Source organism: Scardinius erythrophthalmus (genome assembly GCF_964197995.2).
Source record: "Scardinius erythrophthalmus genome assembly, chromosome: 15".
NCBI lineage: Eukaryota > Metazoa > Chordata > Actinopteri > Cypriniformes > Leuciscidae > Scardinius > Scardinius erythrophthalmus.
Window position 1 is genome coordinate 23981761 of NC_138235.1, and position 18858 is coordinate 24000618.

The 18858-nt window shown below is 37.6% G+C and overlaps 4 protein-coding genes and 1 long non-coding RNA gene across 5 annotated transcripts; 3 read left to right on the forward strand and 2 right to left on the reverse strand.

The window, feature by feature from the left end:
- The first annotated feature begins 1054 nt into the window (after positions 1-1054).
- On the forward strand, positions 1055-3116 carry LOC308703369. The gene is made up of 4 exons (XR_014031707.1): positions 1055-1125; positions 1588-1655; positions 2108-2182; positions 2273-3116. It is a non-coding gene; the product is annotated as an uncharacterized lncRNA (long non-coding RNA).
- Positions 3117-5229: 2113 nt separating this feature from the next.
- Positions 5230-7599, reverse strand: her12 (hairy-related 12). The gene is made up of 3 exons (XM_081385785.1): positions 7352-7599; positions 6185-6530; positions 5230-6083 (listed from the first exon to the last, which is right to left on the reverse strand). Exons 2-3 carry the CDS (start codon positions 6251-6253, stop codon positions 5706-5708), a joined length of 447 nt encoding a protein of 148 aa, XP_081241911.1. The 5' UTR covers positions 6254-6530; positions 7352-7599; the 3' UTR covers positions 5230-5705.
- Positions 7454-15022, forward strand: LOC308702717 (transcription factor HES-5-like). The gene is made up of 3 exons (XM_081385784.1): positions 7454-7612; positions 13371-13643; positions 13758-15022. Exons 2-3 carry the CDS (start codon positions 13413-13415, stop codon positions 14148-14150), a joined length of 624 nt encoding a protein of 207 aa, XP_081241910.1. The 5' UTR covers positions 7454-7612; positions 13371-13412; the 3' UTR covers positions 14151-15022.
- LOC308703198 (transcription factor HES-5-like) lies at positions 9889-10465 on the reverse strand (the record flags this gene model as incomplete). The annotated part of the gene is made up of 2 exons (XM_081386520.1): positions 10396-10465; positions 9889-10281 (listed from the first exon to the last, which is right to left on the reverse strand). Exons 1-2 carry the CDS (start codon positions 10453-10455, stop codon positions 9889-9891), a joined length of 453 nt encoding a protein of 150 aa, XP_081242646.1. The 5' UTR covers positions 10456-10465.
- A 3026-nt stretch (positions 15023-18048) lies between the features above and the next one.
- On the forward strand, positions 18049-18648 carry LOC308703199 (transcription factor HES-5-like; the record flags this gene model as incomplete). The annotated part of the gene is made up of 2 exons (XM_081386521.1): positions 18049-18141; positions 18256-18648. Exons 1-2 carry the CDS (start codon positions 18082-18084, stop codon positions 18646-18648), a joined length of 453 nt encoding a protein of 150 aa, XP_081242647.1. The 5' UTR covers positions 18049-18081.
- Positions 18649-18858: the final 210 nt, after the last annotated feature.

The following is an 18858-nucleotide window of genomic DNA, read 5'->3' on the forward strand; positions in this document are numbered from 1 at the left end:
TCACAATGATGTGCATGGATGAATAATTTATAATAGAGCAATATTCCATAAAAAGAACAGGAATCCATGTCAATTAATCACCTTCACCTGTTCCCTGTTAGCCCCCTTGTTATCTTGAATATATATGTACCGGTAGGCTATACACTGTAAAAACTAAAGGAGCCTCAAGTATCCTGTTGGATACTCAAGGAACTTCAAAATGTAATTTTGGTGCCTCAAAGCTCTTTTTCCTATAGTAGGGTTACTGGAGGAGCATTGACAATCTTTGAGGTTCTTGCTGGAACTTATGGGATCCTTTAAGCACTTTGTATTTACTTCAGAGGTTCTGGAGTCACCTTTTCATTACCATGAGACCTCGAAGTGCTTTGGGGGAAAATAGAGGAACTTAAATGCGATAAAAGGGTTATTGGAAGATCTTTTAACATTTAAGTGGTTCCTGGAAGATCTCTTATGTTAAAGCCAGCATCTGGAGGAACTCAATGGTTCAGTGAGGCCAGAATTAGATTATTATTCTATTATTATTATTATTATCCTATTATTATTATTATTATTATAGGCTACTTAAGTTTGATTCAGTATACATACCCAGGTGAAAAAGACGTACTATTAAATGTATTAAAAATGTACTTGAGTGTGTTTTTTGTAGACCTACAATACAAATATACTTTAATGCATTTTTATTATTATTATAGGCAAGTTAGTTTGATTCAGTATACATACCCAGGTGAAAAAGATGTACTATTAAATGTATTAAAAATGTACTTGAGTGTGTTTTTAGTAGACCTACAATACAAATATACTTTAATGCATTTTTAATACATTTAACAGTAACCTATTCTTTTTCACTTGGGTAGCTTACAAATATTTAGTATAGGCCTATTTTATTAAGTCATTTAAACCTTAAACAACAACACTAAATAATAATAATATTATATGAAGAAGAAGAAGCAGGAGGAGAAAAGTATTATTCTGTCACGAAACTGCTGCTATTCCTCTGCTGTCGTCGCTTCAGTGATGCTCGCGCTGCTCGCGCGCAACAAAGCTCAGCTGATCGACGTCATCGTTTTGAAAGTAACGGCTCCTCTCATCAAAGCTTCCACCGTTTGTTCGGCTCTCCATTACAAGGTTTGTAAACTCGCCAAATAAATATAAATACAGAGTCTACTCACTATATATTTAAACACGCATATATATAAACTAAATTTATTATACATTACTACGTTTTTACAGTGTTTACCACTCGTTTATTGCACAGTATCTGGTATGAAGGTTTTAGCCGCGATGCTAACTACGTTGATCTAATGAACAAATGGAAATGATTGACTTATTGTCTTAGATTGATTTAGTCATTCAATTCAACATATTTTGTACAACTGTGTCTTCAAATTGCTGATATAGCCTAACTACTTTAGAAAATTCTCTGATTCTTGGCGCTTGTTATGAATAACAAAAACAGGTTATAGTTTGCTCTGTTTTTGTTTAGCCTAACGTTAACTTTACTTACTACAGGTGCCCTCATTCTCTCTCCATTTACTGGTCAATAAATATTATGTTGTGAATAATCAGCTTGTTCTTTTGTTTCCCCAGAACAACCATTAGGCTACATTTCTAAAATAATCTGAACATTTCAGTGGCAACATTGACCTGCACCACATGCAAGTACTTTATTACTATGAACTTTATCTGTGTGAAATTGTATTGTTTGACTGTGTACTTGTGTTTTTTAATCAGTTACTCTCTGAAAATCTTCCCTCATGCTCTCAAATGTCATTCATGTTACTCAGAAAAATAATATCACAGGTTTGATTCACAAAAAATGCTATAGACATTTTAACTCTGAATTATAACTTCAAGTTTAGTCTTTTTCGACAAAAAAAAAATAAAATAAAAAAATAGGAAAAAGCAATTAGGCTTCAGAAGACTTGCAACACAACCCATAACACATGAGTTGTGAACTCATTGATTATTTTTAGGATCTTTTCTGGGACATTTTTGGAGCTTAACCATTTTTACATAAATTGTTGCATTGAATTGAACTAGACAAGTGTGCATAAGAATGGTTTCATGAATGATTTACACAATTGTTTTCTGCTTGTGTTTCATGCAGTGAAAGCGAACGGTGACAGGGGTTGCATTATGCCTGAGATCTGCTTTTGGGTTCCACAGACAGAAAGTCAAACAGGTTTGGAACGTCACAAGGCTGAGGAAATTATTTAAATTTCACAACTATCACTTTAATAACATTACTAACAGCAAATTTTGTACTTTGCAGGGATCTCAGTAAGCTGAAATACAAGTTTGATCAAGAATAAAAATCCTCCTGTAGACCTGAAAATCATTGAAGTGCCTGGACCATCCACCAGAAAAGAAGAAAAACAAATGGAAAACGATGCTGTACCTTTTCACTTTTCTAACTCTTTAAGTACCTCACACCAACTTGGTCCCATAGTGACATTTTTGACCACAAACGAAATTGCTGATCGTGTGGATTCTTATTGAAATGACTGGAATTCTCCAGTGAACATTCACAGAACAACAGATCATTTTACTGCACCTTAACTCTGTTTCCGGGTCGAAGCCTCTACTTCCTCTATCTTGTTTCATGAGAATACTCAACAACCATTTATGAACACTGTTGATTCAAGTCGCACATTTAAGCTTTTCAAAAGCCATAGTGTACATTACAGTCTCCAGTCTAACGGCATCCCGGACTTCAACATTTTATGATTCAAAATAGCTGAATAACTAACCATCAGAGATTTCAGTATAGAGATAAAGGTTACAGCACAATGAGTGTATATTAGCACTGTTGTTTGTTTTTGGCATCTGATAGAGCTTTTGGACTTGGAAACAGTGATGTCAGATTAACCATCGGACTGAAACACAAATGTTTTAAAGTTAAGTATGATGGACATTTTTAATTAGTTCAAATGTAATTTTTTACATTGATTTATTTCGTGGAACATATGTGTTTCCATGCATTTTGTTGAGATGTCTTTTCTTGTTTATCTATTGTATATACATGGTTGATTATTCATGTTGCTTATGTATTATACTATTTTTTGTGTGTATTCATTGATATTAATCTGTAGTTAGCTTTTTTCCCCGTGTGCATGGAAGTGTATGTATAAGAATGAATATCAAATATGTAATAAACAGTTCTTATTTTGTATTTGGTTCAATTTGTTTATTATAATAGATGTCAAAGGTAACCATAGTAACAACATGAAATTAAATATAAAAAAAAAAATGAAATTTGGTTCCTGGAGGCACCCAAAGTGGTTCCACACAGTGCCTAATATAAGAGTTCCTCAGGAAACCTGTGTGGTTCCTCAGAGAACCGGCCCTTTTTAAAGGGTGCCTAGAGGATCTACAGACGGTTCCGCCGGTGTGGCGAAGTGAAGCACCCCAAAAGGTTCCTCAAGGCACCTTTTATTTTTACAGTGTAGGGTGTGTTTGTTGTGTTTGTTGGCCATTGATACACTTTGCGAGATAAAAAGTCGCCATTATCTTTTAAAATGTTTTATTCTGTGGAGAAAAAAAAACTTCCATAGAAAACATCGCCATCTGGTGGTTAGTAAAAAGCAGCCAAAAGCCTGTGAAAGAAGCTCCGTCGAGGAAGCAGCCTCCACACACTGCATTTTCAATATTATGTTCGTGTGTGTTAAATCAGCTCTCTCTGGTCAATTAATTTACCAATTAAAGTGTGGCAATAAATGCCAGTATTAATATCAATATGATGGCTAATAGAATAGCCTAATGATGCCTATAGGCTACATGGCAAGTAGGCCTGTTTTATTTTCCTGAAATAATTTGTGTAGCCTAAGTAATATTCATATTACTTGTATGACATTTAAAAGTGTAATTGAATAGGTTTTACTCTGGGGTTCGAACATTACGATACGCACAGCGAATAGCGCAGGTGAATGGACAGAAAGTGAGGCAAATTCGTTTGTTCTCGATCACGTGAGCTTCACATTTTGCTGCGTGCTCGATACGTGCCTCGAAACTTCAATGTCATAAGTAAAATCACTAGTATTTTTGGTTTGTCCCTCTTTTGCTTTAAAGACAGCAGCACTCGAGATGCATAAACTCTAAAAGTTTGTGTAAAATCTGATGATCATGTTATCCAGCATGATTTGAAATGATCCAAAGAGCATCTTGAGGAAAGCATCTTGAAGAAAGATCAGACCGCCAGAGTCACGAACATTTTTACTTTGAATAGTGACTCAGAAATAGTATAGAATCTGAAATATGTTTTCCTTTATTTGTCATAAGGTTTCTTTTATTTACATTTTTCAAAATCCTAAAACTTTTTGTTTATTACCAGGTTTAATTTTTCCATGTAGACTTTTAAACTCTTCTGTAGCTCTGTCACACACACACACACACACACACACACACACGCACGCACGCACGCACGCACGCACACTTGCATGAGCCCCTGGGAAAAGATAGTATAGCCTATGAAAGGCTTGCTGTTGTTAGGGAGGTCATCTCCATTGACACAGGAACGTGTGAGTTGGGAGCAGGGAAGTGTTTCCCACACTACTTTTCCATTGTGAGCGTGATATTCTCAGGAGGGGAGAACAATAGACGTGTGCCTGTAGAAACAGGCTGTGTAATTGTACTTACTTGACATTACCCATCTGTGTATAGAAACCTAATATAGACAGTCTAGAGTTATTTGAGAGTTTAAAATAATGCATATGCATAATTAATGCATATCATATTAAGTTTGACTATTCCAGCAAAATAATAAAAAATAATTTCTGTATGCCTCACACATGCACACACTCACACTCGCACAAATCTGGTAAAATTTGCCCTCCAGTCAAACTTTGTAAATTTTGTAAGTTTTAAAGGTTGTTATATTTTTTAGATTTTATTATATATAATTCAGGAACACCTTATTTGACAGAACTACATACATTTACAGAAAATCAATGGTTCACACACGTTGAGAGATAGTCAATTAGCTCAGTAGATCAGCCCATTGCTACAAGTGACGTTTTTTGTAATCCCTAACTTTTTAACATAATTAACTTGTTAATTTATAGTCTCAACTCTGTCTTTTCATTGCAGATGTTTTAAGCAAATGATTAAACATATAGTTCTAGTTGCTTAGGCAAAAAGCAAACAGGATCTAAATACAATCTGACTTTGAACAGATCACATCATGTAGTCTGTAGCATACAAACATTGATTCAATCTTCTCCCAAAACCATTCATTGAAAATGTAGAATTTTATTAGCAGAAAATATTTGATGTAAGAGCTCATTTGCTAAGAATAATAATAAAAAAATTGGTCAAGACAACAAACAGGATCCTTTATCAAAGGTACAACATGCATGCCTTACCTAAACAACAATACAGAAATCTCAGTGCAAACAGAAATATACTCTGAAAAAACTTTTAAGTACAATATCAGTTCAAAGGTCTGATACATAAAACTCCACTGGAGTCAACCTCAATTAAATATGCATACAAAAACAAAGCAAGTTAAGTAATAATGTGGTAAAAAAAATCACCCTAAGAGCTATAAATAATCCACCTCCTTCCACTGACAAACACATGTTTATCTAAAGTTTTTGTCAATCAATATGATGACAGCACAAACATACAATTTGGAAATGCATATCTCCTACTTTGATGAGAGACGTTAATATTACTGTCCCTCAGGGTTTACAGTTTCACAGCATCTTCTACCAGGGTCTCCAGACTCCATCTCTCCTGCTGTCTGGCTGCTGCAGTTTGGACAAGGGTGCTGCTGGAGCAGAGCTCGCTCGCTGGGCGCTGTGGAGGTGCTGGAGCTCCCGGCCAGATCCTCCTCCGGTGGAATGAAGAGTGAGGAAGTGGACAGACTCCCTCCAGCAGTGAGAGTAGCCTTCACTATAGTCCCTCTGAGGAAGCTGCTGCCACTGCTGTTTGAGAAAGCTGACCGTCATTTCCAGGATATCAGCCTTCTCCAGTTTGGTGCTGGGGTCATGGCTGTGGAACTCCTTCTCCAGGAGACTTTTGAGCTGGTCGATGCTGCTGTTGATGCGGTCCCTCCGCATCTTTTCAACAATTGGCTTCCTTGGCTGAAGGCAAACGGAAACACTTGTTAGAACATTTTTCAAACGCAGATTCAAATTTTGGGTGAAACAATTTGGAAGAAGAACTGCATTTAAATTGAACATACCTTTATTTTGTCCTTATCACTGAAGCGAAGATGGTCAAAAGTGGAGAGCGTAGCTGAATGTGGTGCCATGTCCGTGCTGAAACAGCTTGCTTTTCTTCTGTGGCAAAACGATTTGTGAGCCTCTTTGAGGAGGACCCCTTGTATTTATAGAGCAGCATTACCATCACAAAGCCATGTGGCCTGTGCTGTGTTACTGTTCCCACACTCTGAGACCAGAGGGCCGGCTCATCACAACAATAGAGGACATTAATTTTATGGTTAAATGCCTGCTCGCTTCCACTGGAGGAATGTTTCCCAAGGTATCAGAGAGGCGCCGTTCTTGAAGGTTCAGTGAAGGAATTTGGTCCTTCAGCCAATTAGAAAAATAGAATAAAAAAAATTATGAATGTAGGTTTTCAAATGCACTTTGCTTTCACAAAAGCACATATAGTAGAAAAATAAAGATTAAAATAAAATATATCAGATGAACCATGACTGGTGCTTGCACATGTAGGCTATCTAATTTAGAGGTTTGTGTAACCAAAATATATTGCAAGGGAAACTCGTCTTTTACACATACATTTTAATGCAATAAAGTAAACCATGACAACTCTTATTTGATATGTTTGTACATCTAATTCATACTTTGTGTAATCAATGCAAAAATTTACCATGCAGTGTTGAAAAACAAAGAAATCTTGATACAATTATTTGATAAGTTATTTTTGTAACCTAAATATATTGTACAAAGTGCGTTCATTATTATAGGCCACTATTTTTGTAGGATAGGCAAACTTGTGCAAATTTTCCAGGGGCAGCGTTTCTCAAAAGCATCGTGAGCTAAGTTTAATGATGGCATAAGGCTTCCGATGCTCTGGGAAACGCAGCTCAGGTCTGGAGCGTGACCAACACCTACTTGCGACAATGGCACGTGGTTAAAACTGTCTGCGACATAACATCAAAGCTACGAGAAACACAGCTGGAAACACAGATTTGAGCCCGTTCCCATGAATTTTCCTTTGATAACTGTTAACAACATGACTGTCAGCTCAGCTCCACAAGTTAGGTGACAGAACAGTCGCGTCCACGTGCCAAATTACGGAAGTCCTCATGTCGCTGTGAGAGCTGTGAAGGCACGCGTGAGAAAATCTGAATAATATCATTTTTAAAAACATTCTCAGTCCTCACCTGCTTTTTTTGTGAATCGAAATAATGCTAGTTCGTTTTGTAACGTGATTAAAAGTGTTTTTGCTTCATCTCATTTTATGTCTACGTGTCTGTCGTCACTTCATGGCCAGCACGCGCAGGAGCTCGTGCTGAGATCAGTGAGGTTCATTGTGCTGTTCCTGCTGCTGCTTCTTAACTGCCCCGATCACACGACCAGCAGACGCCAAAAGGGTCAGGACAGAGACTCATGCCATTGTCATTACTGTGGGAAAGACACAGCACGTAAGTAAAGTGTTTTACTGTGGTAACGAAGTGCAATGAGAACGAGCAGGTGAATATAGATTATTAATGGTACGTGCTTTGATTTCTATTTGAATAAACATGCTAGGCTAGTCCCTCAGAAAACATTAAGCACTCTCACACAAACGCCCTCTGCATTTGACAGGATCTATTAACAGCATTCACTTTTTCTTCAGAAGACATTATATATATATATATATATATATATATATATATATATATATATATATATATATATATATATATATATATATATATTGTGTTGTGTGTTTGTGTTTGCTTGTATTTTTAACATATAGCCTACTATTGAAATACTGTGAGTTTGTGTTTGAGGACATTCCCACTAACCTGGGTGATCTAATCTGAGAAGTGCAAACAATTCACTAATGGCTCCATTGAAAATGTTAATTGCATCTTTGTTGTAAAACAAACAGTCTGTCTTTTAGTGTCACAAACTAACTTGGGAAATCAAACTTGTGGTTGAGCAAAAAAGTCTTAATATACCCACCACCTTATGACAATTTTCAGACATTTTTACCCTAATTTAATTTTCAAAAATACTTTTTCTGAAGTATTCTCTACTATACCAGATGTATAACTATATTCTATGTTTAAGCTGAATTGGATATTAAGTGCTTTTGATACTATGATTCCTCTGTTTTAAACCACCTGTAGCAGCAGGCCTGAAGACATAAGGCACTGGGTTTTCACTGAGGTTCCCATGAGTTGTGTGTGAGAGTCCTGTCTTCCTTTCCCACAGTCTGTTCATTGACTGCCCACAGTAAGGGAACAAAAGAAGTGTGTCTTGTTACACATAACATTAGTTACGGTGTTTGAACTCTCTTTATTAGAGGGGGGACCTAAGACGTAGAAAGACCATCTGGACTTTAGACACTGTTCAAACACTTTTAGGATTTTCCCAGGATTCAGCAACAATTTTCAAACCAGTTCAAACCTAGAAACTTACTAAATTTTTCAGGTTATTTATTTATTTTAATGCATAAATAATGTAAGCATACGTTTTTACCCATAGAACACACAAAAACTATTGTAAATATTTGACTTTAGCTTGGCGGGTGTCATTGGTTGAGGCAGTCAACATGCTCCAATCACTGATGTCATGTTAAATGAAGTTAAAAGTCTATTTAACTGTCTACTCCCCTTGCTCAGTAAGAAGTGTAATGTTTCTTAAAAATTGATTATAAATTATCTGTCCGGTTTACTTTTTAACTTTACCGGTTTGGATTTGTGAATCTCTACAGGATCCGGCCCGCCCCTTTGAGGCAAATTTTGGGTCTAAGTTGAACATCACTTTTTGGTGACATGGGATACCACCTATCTAATTGATTTTAAGGTTGGGCGATAATAGTTGCTTGAGTGGATAACAAAGCAAACAAGTGCCTGTTTGCAATTCCATAATTATTAAATAAACAATTGAATCCAACTGATGCAATTAAAAAGATATTGGAATGCATTAAAAGTTGTCTGAACTCAGAAAGTGCCTGATGTTTTTGGCTACTCTTTATTTTAAGGTACCCTTGTTACAGTGTAATAATACAAATAAGTACTAAGTAATATTGCATACATACTCAGTAATAATATGTAATATGTTCTTAGGATAGCGTTTGGTTTAGGGCTTGGAATTGTGCATAATTTACTGTTATTACTAGTAGATACATGTGAGATGCATAACAGGGGCATGAAATAAAGTTACCAAACACATTGCCACAGAACATTCGATGTAAAATACATTTTTATTGTTTTTATAAAACATATTGTAGATTATGTCCAGCATATTCATGTAGTGATTTTTTTAAAGTACAGTGTTTTTACTACCACTGTGCTTGATTGTTAGACTCTTGTTTAAAACACAATCATCTAAATAATCTTTATAAAAGAATTTGTCAGTTATAGTTGATTATAAAAAATCTACAACACCAACAATACAATGTCCAAAAAAATGAACAAGAAGTTAATATAAATCACAAGATCAATTAGATCTATTCAGAAACATGGAACATTCATAGAATGCAAATATTGCACTTCAGTGTGAGATATATAGTTGTTAACATAACATATTCAATTAGCTTGAAGCATGATTTGCCAATGGCTAGAATACAGTGAATTCTAGACGTAGGAATACAAGCAATACCTCTTGAAAGAGGTTTACATAGAATAACATTTTCTCTTATAACAGAGTTAATCGTGGTAGTTCACATTGTTGTCTTTTAAAAACATAAGAATGGCTTGAGTGGCTTCTACCAGGGTCTCCAGAGCGCCAGAGTTTCCTCTTTGCTGCTGCTCTTTGCGTCTGGTGAATGGAGCTGATGAGTGTTGTTCTCTGTGGACGGCTGCATGTGCAGGAAGTGCTTCAGAAGTCTTCTGTGGGACTGAGTCTGCACTGGACACTGAGACAGGAAGTTGACGGCCTCCTGCACACATCTGGAGTGTCCGTCGTGAGCTGCAGTAGAGCAGCCTGAGGGATTCTGGGAGCGTCTCAAGAAATCAAGCGTCATCTCCAGGATATCAGCTTTCTCCTGTCTGGAGTCGGGCTGTTGCTTTAGGAACTCTTGACCCAGAAGAGACTTGAGCTTCTCAATGCTGCTGTTGATCCGTTCTCTGCGGATCTTCTCCACTATTGGCTTTCTCAGCTGAGGAAACATTAAGAACGTGCATTTAGAAACACTCATCCATCAGTCATATAGTTCTCATTTCATAAGAATACATCATTTAGTAGAGTCAGGTGTGAAATGTTGAATGTTTACCTTGTTTGTGAGTGGAAGTTGTTCTCTGCTGATGATTGATCCAGTGATTGTAGGAGCCATGGCTGTGTGTCTTGTGTTCAGTTCTCTGTTAGGATCAAATCTGAGCTGTGCTGAACTCCCTCTCCTCGCTCCTCCATTTATACTCCCAAATCTCCATATGAATGTGTGAGTCTGGAGTTTGCTGGAGGTTCTCACAAGCCGCGTTTCCATTACCCTTCAAATTGCGCAAATTGAAATTGCGCATTGAAAATACGCTTAATGGAAACACGTCAATTTCGCAAAAACTCCCATTTATCGCAAAAAAGTTTTTACGCTCTCATGAGGTGGTTTTTCAGGCAATTCGAAAAAGGAATATTTCGCAAAACTGCAATGGAAACAGTTTTTGCGCATTTACAGTCACCTGACTTAGAAGACGCTGTGTTTGAGGTCCATGTAGGCCTATTGAGTTGATGAATGTTTACGCAAATAGGCCTAATAATTATTTTATTTTAACATTTAATAGGCTATATTTAGAAGACGCTTTTATGCAAAAAAAAGAACAAAGCTGAGCGTGGAGCGCGCACTGCATGGCACGGAGGCGCGGTCGCGAACACTTGCATTTTCCTATCAACAGTGGAAACAACTTAAAAATACTCTATCATTTCTGGTCATACAGAAAATAATAATACATTATTCTCAACTACTTTTATTTGTGTAAACTCACAATAACAAAATAAAACGTTGTGCTTTTGTAAAGTAAAAGAAAACAATCACGCACTTTCATGATCTCCGTAAACTGGAGCGCGAGAACTGAAACAAAATATAGGCTAAAGCTTAAATGTCCACTTTAAAACGAACAAATTCGAATCGAAAGCTTTACCTTCTGATTTTGTAATTCGTATGAAAGGTATTTCTCTCTAAAAGCGCATCTGCTTAACAGCGGAGATGGAGATGTAATTTTAGCCAAAACATAGTTTATTAATAATATTAATGGCTCTTCTCATTCAGCACTGCGGGAAAAACATCAAATCCAGGTTCTGATTTGGCCTTAGAAAACCAGTAAAATCGACATGTTTTCCATATTAATTTGTGACTATTTTAAATGTTTAATAAAGGGGCAAAAAGTCATAAACAAACATCTGAAAATTCTTCGATATTTACTTTTTTCGCAGCAGCTGGTGTAGCCAGTTCAAATTAAAATTTTGGTGTTCAACTTTGCGTTTTAAAAAGACAACAACCGTTCATTTTTCGTTTTTCAATTACGGGTTAAAAAAGGAAAAATGAATGGACACAAAATAGCCTACATGGATCGTTTGGACAGAATACGAGACAGAGTTCTTTATTAAATTCATTAAAAAAAATACTAATAATTAGACTATAGGAATACTGGATTCTAAATCTCAAAGAAATGCCACAATCAAAACCTCGGAGCAGAAATGAGGGCGAAACACCCAGAAACTCCATGTGTCGTTCGCATTATAAGGGTCTTTCCCTGTCATTAATGCTTGGATAACACGCCACGTCTCCTTCCATTAATAATAATAATAATAATGTCTAATGCGGTGGCTGTGATATTATATAAACCAACGTCAGTTGCCGTGATTTTTGGAATGACTTATCGCGAGAGAAAAAAGGACGTTTTAGTCGCATAACATCGGTTAATGGAAACGCCGTCATTTCGCAATAGTTTTTTATCGATATTTAGATAATAGCGCAAAACATTTGCGCAAATCTGTAATGGAAACGCAGCTACAGTCTGCAGCCAATGGGAGCGTTCAAAAGGCTCAAAGGGGCAGAGGGTCGCCACATGCTCAGTGAGGCATTTATTGTACAGGAAACAATGAACTTCTCTGACAGGCAGGTGGAGAGGTATGTATTACAGGGAGGAAGTTTGTGAGAAAGTGGAAACCCCTTTTGAAGCCTAATCTGATGCTTAGAAACCTGTAAAAAGAGCATGCGCCGTTCTTAATAAACACACGTCTGAGACCACTAGAAAATGCTTTTATTTAGCTTTTTAATTAAACAGATTTTTATTAATTCCAAATGATTTAAATGAGCAATGTCATCAGGCAATTTGTTTATTTGATTAGTGATCTATTAAGCGCAGAATCAATACTTTTTTTAACACTTTTGGTTAATTTTTTTTAAACGATGTTTTGTTTGTTTGTAAGTATAGTTGAAAAATATCCAAGAGACCCCATTGTGTGGTTTCCAGATGCCATAATTCTCCTATAATAAGTATTCAGAAAGCATGTTTTGCTCAATAGCTTCTGGTTTAATCAACCATATTACAATTTTGTAATATGACAGTTAATCAGCCTTTAAAAAAAAATCCTTAAGATGTCCAGGAAAAAAACTAACAAAAAAACAGGACAGCAATTTGTTAGTAAGGTGCCACAGGTTGGAAGTTCAGATGTCCTCTATCACAGTGAAGTCTTGAAGGTGATGTAGTGCAGGACTGGGACTGTGCTTTCCACAACTTTCCCACACTCTGTCCATTCATCAGAGATGAATAGAAGTGTGCCTTACTGCAGGCAATTAGGCATGTTGTCAAGGGGCTCCATAGAAACCTCACAGGGGTGTTTATGACAACGTCCCTAATTGAGACGGGCATTTGTTTGCTTGTTTGTCCTACTAAAGAATTAAAGTGTAAAATTATCATCTTCCAAATATATTTGTCAATGTATAATTAAAGAAAACACTATTTTATTTAATAGTTTATGTATTGGCTGGAGTGTGAATTTCAAAATTTCTGTTTCATACCCTTTATTTTGGACATTTATAATCTCTATTATGAGTTATGTTTGATATTTCTCTAAATTGTTCTAAAATAAGGTAGAAATGTATTCCTAGAGTGTGAGATTGTTTTGAGCTATTTTTTTTTTAATGTAGGCCTTTATATAAACAGCACGTGCTTTTGTGAGCAATTAATCCTAATGTGAGCAACAGGGCTGCACTTTCTCACACACTGTCCCACCGCTCCACCTGCTCCCCAGAGATATGCTCATTGTGTAGGAGCAATAAGGGCTTCAGCCGCCATGTGTCAGCCTGAACACTCCCATTGGCTGCAGACTGTGAGAACCTCCAGCAAACTCCAGACTCACACATTCATATGGAGATTTGGGAGTATAAATGGAGGAGCGAGGAGAGGGAGTTCAGCACAGCTCAGATCTGATCCTAACAGAGAACTGAACACAAGACACACAGCCATGGCTCCTACAATCACTGGATCAATCATCAGCAGAGAACAACTTCCACTCACAAACAAGGTAAACATTCAACATTTCACACCTGACTCTACTAAATGATGTATTCTTATGAAATGTGAACTATATGACTGATGGATGAGTGTTTCTAAATGCACGTTCTTAATGTTTCCTCAGCTGAGAAAGCCAATAGTGGAGAAGATCCGCAGAGAACGGATCAACAGCAGCATTGAGAAGCTCAAGTCTCTTCTGGGTCAAGAGTTCCTAAAGCAACAGCCCGACTCCAGACAGGAGAAAGCTGATATCCTGGAGATGACGCTTGATTTCTTGAGACGCTCCCAGAATCCCTCAGGCTGCTCTACTGCAGCTCACGACGGACACTCCAGATGTGTGCAGGAGGCCGTCAACTTCCTGTCTCAGTGTCCAGTGCAGACTCAGTCCCACAGAAGACTTCTGAAGCACTTCCTGCACATGCAGCCGTCCACAGAGAACAACACTCATCAGCTCCATTCACCAGACGCAAAGAGCAGCAGCAAAGAGGAAACTCTGGCGCTCTGGAGACCCTGGTAGAGCCACCAGGACCGTATGAGTTATCGGACCGAATTCAGAATGCCAGTCTGAGATTTGGCATGGACTGTAATTCTAATGTAGGAATTGATTTCCGCCTCTGCAGATTCTGCAGGATCTTTAATCTGCTTTCAGAGAAAGTTGCTGTTTTATTGAAACTGTGTGACTGATAATATTTGATCAGAATGTACAGAATCATTTGCTGTGTAAAATGATTATTACAATTGTGAAAAATAAGATTCAAAGTATTTGGTCACAGAAATGTTAAAGTCTGATTCAGACGTTTGAACTCTTGTAGGTCTGTCACCCATATTGGGTTTATTCTCTCTTGCATCTAAAGGATGATGACACTGCTTTCATTGACTGAAAGCTTTTGATTTATATTTCTATTGACTGAAATACATAGAAAGCTTCTCTTGTTATATGAGAAATATTTCTTCATTTGAAAGATTTAATTGTGTTGTAAGCACAAATGATTGTTTTTAATGTTTGCATGTGTTTACATGAATGAGACATTTCCCCTGTAAAGGGCAGTTGAATATTGTCACTGTTAGTGATCTTCTATTCTTTACTTTCAAAGTCAAGTTCTTTCCTTCTCTGAAGGTATCTTGCATTGCACATTGCACTGTCTTTGATTACTAATTGAATTTTAAATGTCTGTGACATTGTTCATTTCTTCCTCGTTCAAGGGAAGTACAAACATTCTACCATGAGTTCTTCACAATTGTGAAAAGATGCATGTACCTAATATGTTACTGCTTTATTAATTTAAGGCATGAATGTCCTTCAAAGCTGAAGCAAATGTTCATTGTCAGATTTGCTCGCATGAAAAACAGTAATCATATTGCTTATGACAAAATAAATTGTACAATCAATGTTCTTGTCCAGTGTTCTGTTTAATTTAACTCTATACATAATACATAAAGTATCTATGAATAGTTTTGTCAAAATTTTTATATTTTGTATCAAATTCTCCAAAAGCTTACTGATCAGTATTTCACTGTTGGCAGTGTTTAAATAACTTTACACTCCTAAACATCAGCCATAAACCTAGGCTTGACCTAAAATCAGCATTTTGGATGTGGAAGATGATGTGTTGTTAAAATATGATAAAAATCTGAAAATATTTTTTTCCATGCAGGTATACCTGTATACAGCTCATTGAGTCTTACACAAAAAAATAGTTTTTGTGTGATAAGTAACCCAAAATCCATCACAAATCAATATCCACTGATAAGGAGACAGAAGAGGAGTGTCTCTGAAAGAAGCCCTGACTGATGGGGTGAAGCTGTAATGAGACCTCATTTTTTAGTTTTCCCATTCATACAACTCAAAAGTATTTCATTGAGAACAATTCAGCATATGACCATAAGAACTTCAAAATCGGGTCCTAAAATTAGGCATATAAAACCTCAGATGAACAACAACACGACATATTACACAGTGCCATAATTTATTTAACAAAACTAGGCCAAAATGGAAAAGCCATGTGTGACAAACTAAGTACACCCTTACTGCTTCCATAGGAGTAAAGAGGGTAAGTAGCAGTCGGATGCTGCTAATCAAATGCCTTTGATTAACAGATCATCAGGAAGTGTGACCAACTCTATAAAAGCAGAAGTTTTGGCAGTTTGTTGGTCAGGAGCATTCAGGTGTGTGTTAACACAATGATAAGGAGGAAAGACATCAACAATCTTATAGAAGCAATTGTTGCTGCCGTCAATCTGAGAAGGGTTACACAGCCATTTCCAAACAATTTGAAGTCCATAATTTTACAGTGAAGAAGATTATTCACAAGTTGAAAAATTCAAGACAACTGCCAATCTTCCCAGGAGTGGACGTCCCAGCAAATTCACCCCAAGGTCAGACTGTGCACTGCTCAGAGAAATCACACAACACCCAAGAACTTCACCGACTCTACAGGCCTCAATAAACATGTTAAATGTTAAAGTTCATGACAGTACAATTAAAAAAGGACGGGACAAGTATGGCATGTTCGTACGGTTTGCAAGAGAAAGCTTCTTCTCTCTAAAAAGAACATGGCAGAACAGCTTAGGTTTGCAAAGTTGCATCTGAACAATCCTCAAGACTTCTGGAGCAATGTCCTTTGGACAGACGAGACCAAAGTGGAGATGTTTGGCCATAATGCACAGCGCCACGTTTGGCGAAAAGCGACCTCAGCATATCAGCACAAACACCTCATGCAATGTCCATCACGCTGGATTTGGGATTTGGGCTTGTTTTGCAGCCACAGGACCTGGGCATCTTGCAGTCTTTGAGTTGACCATGAACTCCTCTGTATACCAAAGTATTCTAGAGTCAAATGTGAGGCCATCTGTCCGACAGCTAAAGCTTGGCCGAAATTGAGTCATGCAACAGGACAATGATCCCAAGCACACCAGCAAATCTACAGCAGAATGGCTGAAAAAGAAGAATCAAGGTGTTGCACTGGCCCAGTCAAAGTCCAGACCTCAACTCAACTGAAATATTTTAGCAGGACCTTAAAAGAGCTGTGCATAAACAGATGCCCACAAACCTCAATGAACTGAAGCAACGTTGTAGAGAAAAGCGGGCCAAAATTCCTCCTAAATGATGCGAGAGAATGATACTGTCATACAGAAAACAATTCCTTCAATTTGTTGCTGCTAAAAGTGACTATACAAGCAATTGAATCATAAGGTGTACTTAGTTTGTGTCACGATCCACACACAGGAAACAGGGAGATCCAATTGCAGTATGTTTTATTTAGGGTAATCCAATATCGTAATCATCCAGGCAGGGGTCAAATCCAAATAAGCAATCCAAAACAAGAAACACAACAGGAACAGGCAAGGAACATCAGAAGTGGTGTGATATACAAGGACTCCATAACAAACACTAAACAGGCAGGGTATTTATACACAGGGAAATGACAATGATAATGGGAAACAGGCTGAGTGCAATGATCAGTGATAAGGGACAGCTGAGTGTAATGAAAAGACAAGGATCATGGGCAATGTAGTTCCAGAGTGTGCTGGACACCGTGAGGAAGGAGGACATCTAGTGGATACCCGGGGAAACACAACCAGACACTGTGACAGTTTGTCACCCATGGCTTTTCCATTTTGGATTTATTAATTTTTTTTTTCAATAAATGACACGGTGTACTATCTCATGTGTTATTCATCTGAGATTGCATTTAAAATTTTTTAAAACCTGATAACGACTAGATGGTTTTTATTATGTTCTCTTACTGAAAAAAAAAATCTTACTGATCACAATCTTTTGAATGGTAATTCATATGGTAATATACCCTTAAAGCCCCATCAATAAGGCTCAATTGCCTCTTTATCAGCACAAAACAGAAATGTGTTCCTATATTAATTCATAATGGTTGATATTATTTAGCATTATTGTTAATAATATTAAAGTCACTAATATTATTAAAGTTACTATTAGAGTTACTGTATGTTATATTGTATTAATTATTTAGCAAGGAAAAAACAGAATATTTTCAAATGCCCCCAGGTATCGACATACATCTTGTTTATATTGAGAATGGACATCTAAATTACACTAAAAAGATACTCATGGCACAATGGCACGTGCTCTGTCAATAAATGACCCCAATGTCATTCAACAAGCAAAGCTTTAAACGAGGGGTCTCCACTTTCTCACACACTCTCCATCCTCAACACCCCCCCTCCACCTGCTCCCCTGAGATGTGCTCATTGTTCCCTGAGCTATAAGCATGTCATTATAGCATGTGGCGGCCCTCTGCCCCATTGAGCCTTTCGAACGCTCCCATTGGCTGCAGACTGTGAGAACCTCCAGCAAACTCCAGACTCACACATTCATATGGAGATTTGGGAGTATAAATGGAGGAGCGAGGAGAGGGAGATCAGCACAGCTCAGATCTGATCCTAACAGAGAACTGAACACAAGACACACAGCCATGGCTCCTACAATCACTGGATCAATCATCAGCAGAGAACAACTTCCACTCACAAACAAGGTAAACATTCAACATTTCACACCTGACTCTACTAAATGATGTATGCTTATGAAATGTGAACTATATGACTGATGGATGAGTGTTTCTAAATGCACGTTCTTAATGTTTCCTCAGCTGAGAAAGCCAATAGTGGAGAAGATCCGCAGAGAACGGATCAACAGCAGCATTGAGAAGCTCAAGTCTCTTCTGGGTCAAGAGTTCCTAAAGCAACAGCCCGACTCCAGACAGGAGAAAGCTGATATCCTGGAGATGACGCTTGATTTCTTGAGACGCTCCCAGAATCCCTCAGGCTGCTCTACTGCAGCTCACGACGGACACTCCAGATGTGTGCAGGAGGCCGTCAACTTCCTGTCTCAGTGTCCAGTGCAGACTCAGTCCCACAGAAGACTTCTGAAGCACTTCCTGCACATGCAGCCGTCCACAGAGAACAACACTCATCAGCTCCATTCACCAGACGCAAAGAGCAGCAGCAAAGAGGAAACTCTGGCGCTCTGGAGACCCTGGTAGAGCCACCAGGACCGTATGAGTTTTCGGACCGAATTCAGAATGCCAGTCTGAGATTTGGCATGGACTGTAATTCTAATGTAGGAATTGATTTCCGCCTCTGCAGATTCTGCAGGATCTTTAATCTGCTTTCAGAGAAAGTTGCTGTTTTATTGAAACTGTGTGACTGATAATATTTGATCAGAATGTACAGAATCATTTGCTGTGTGAAAT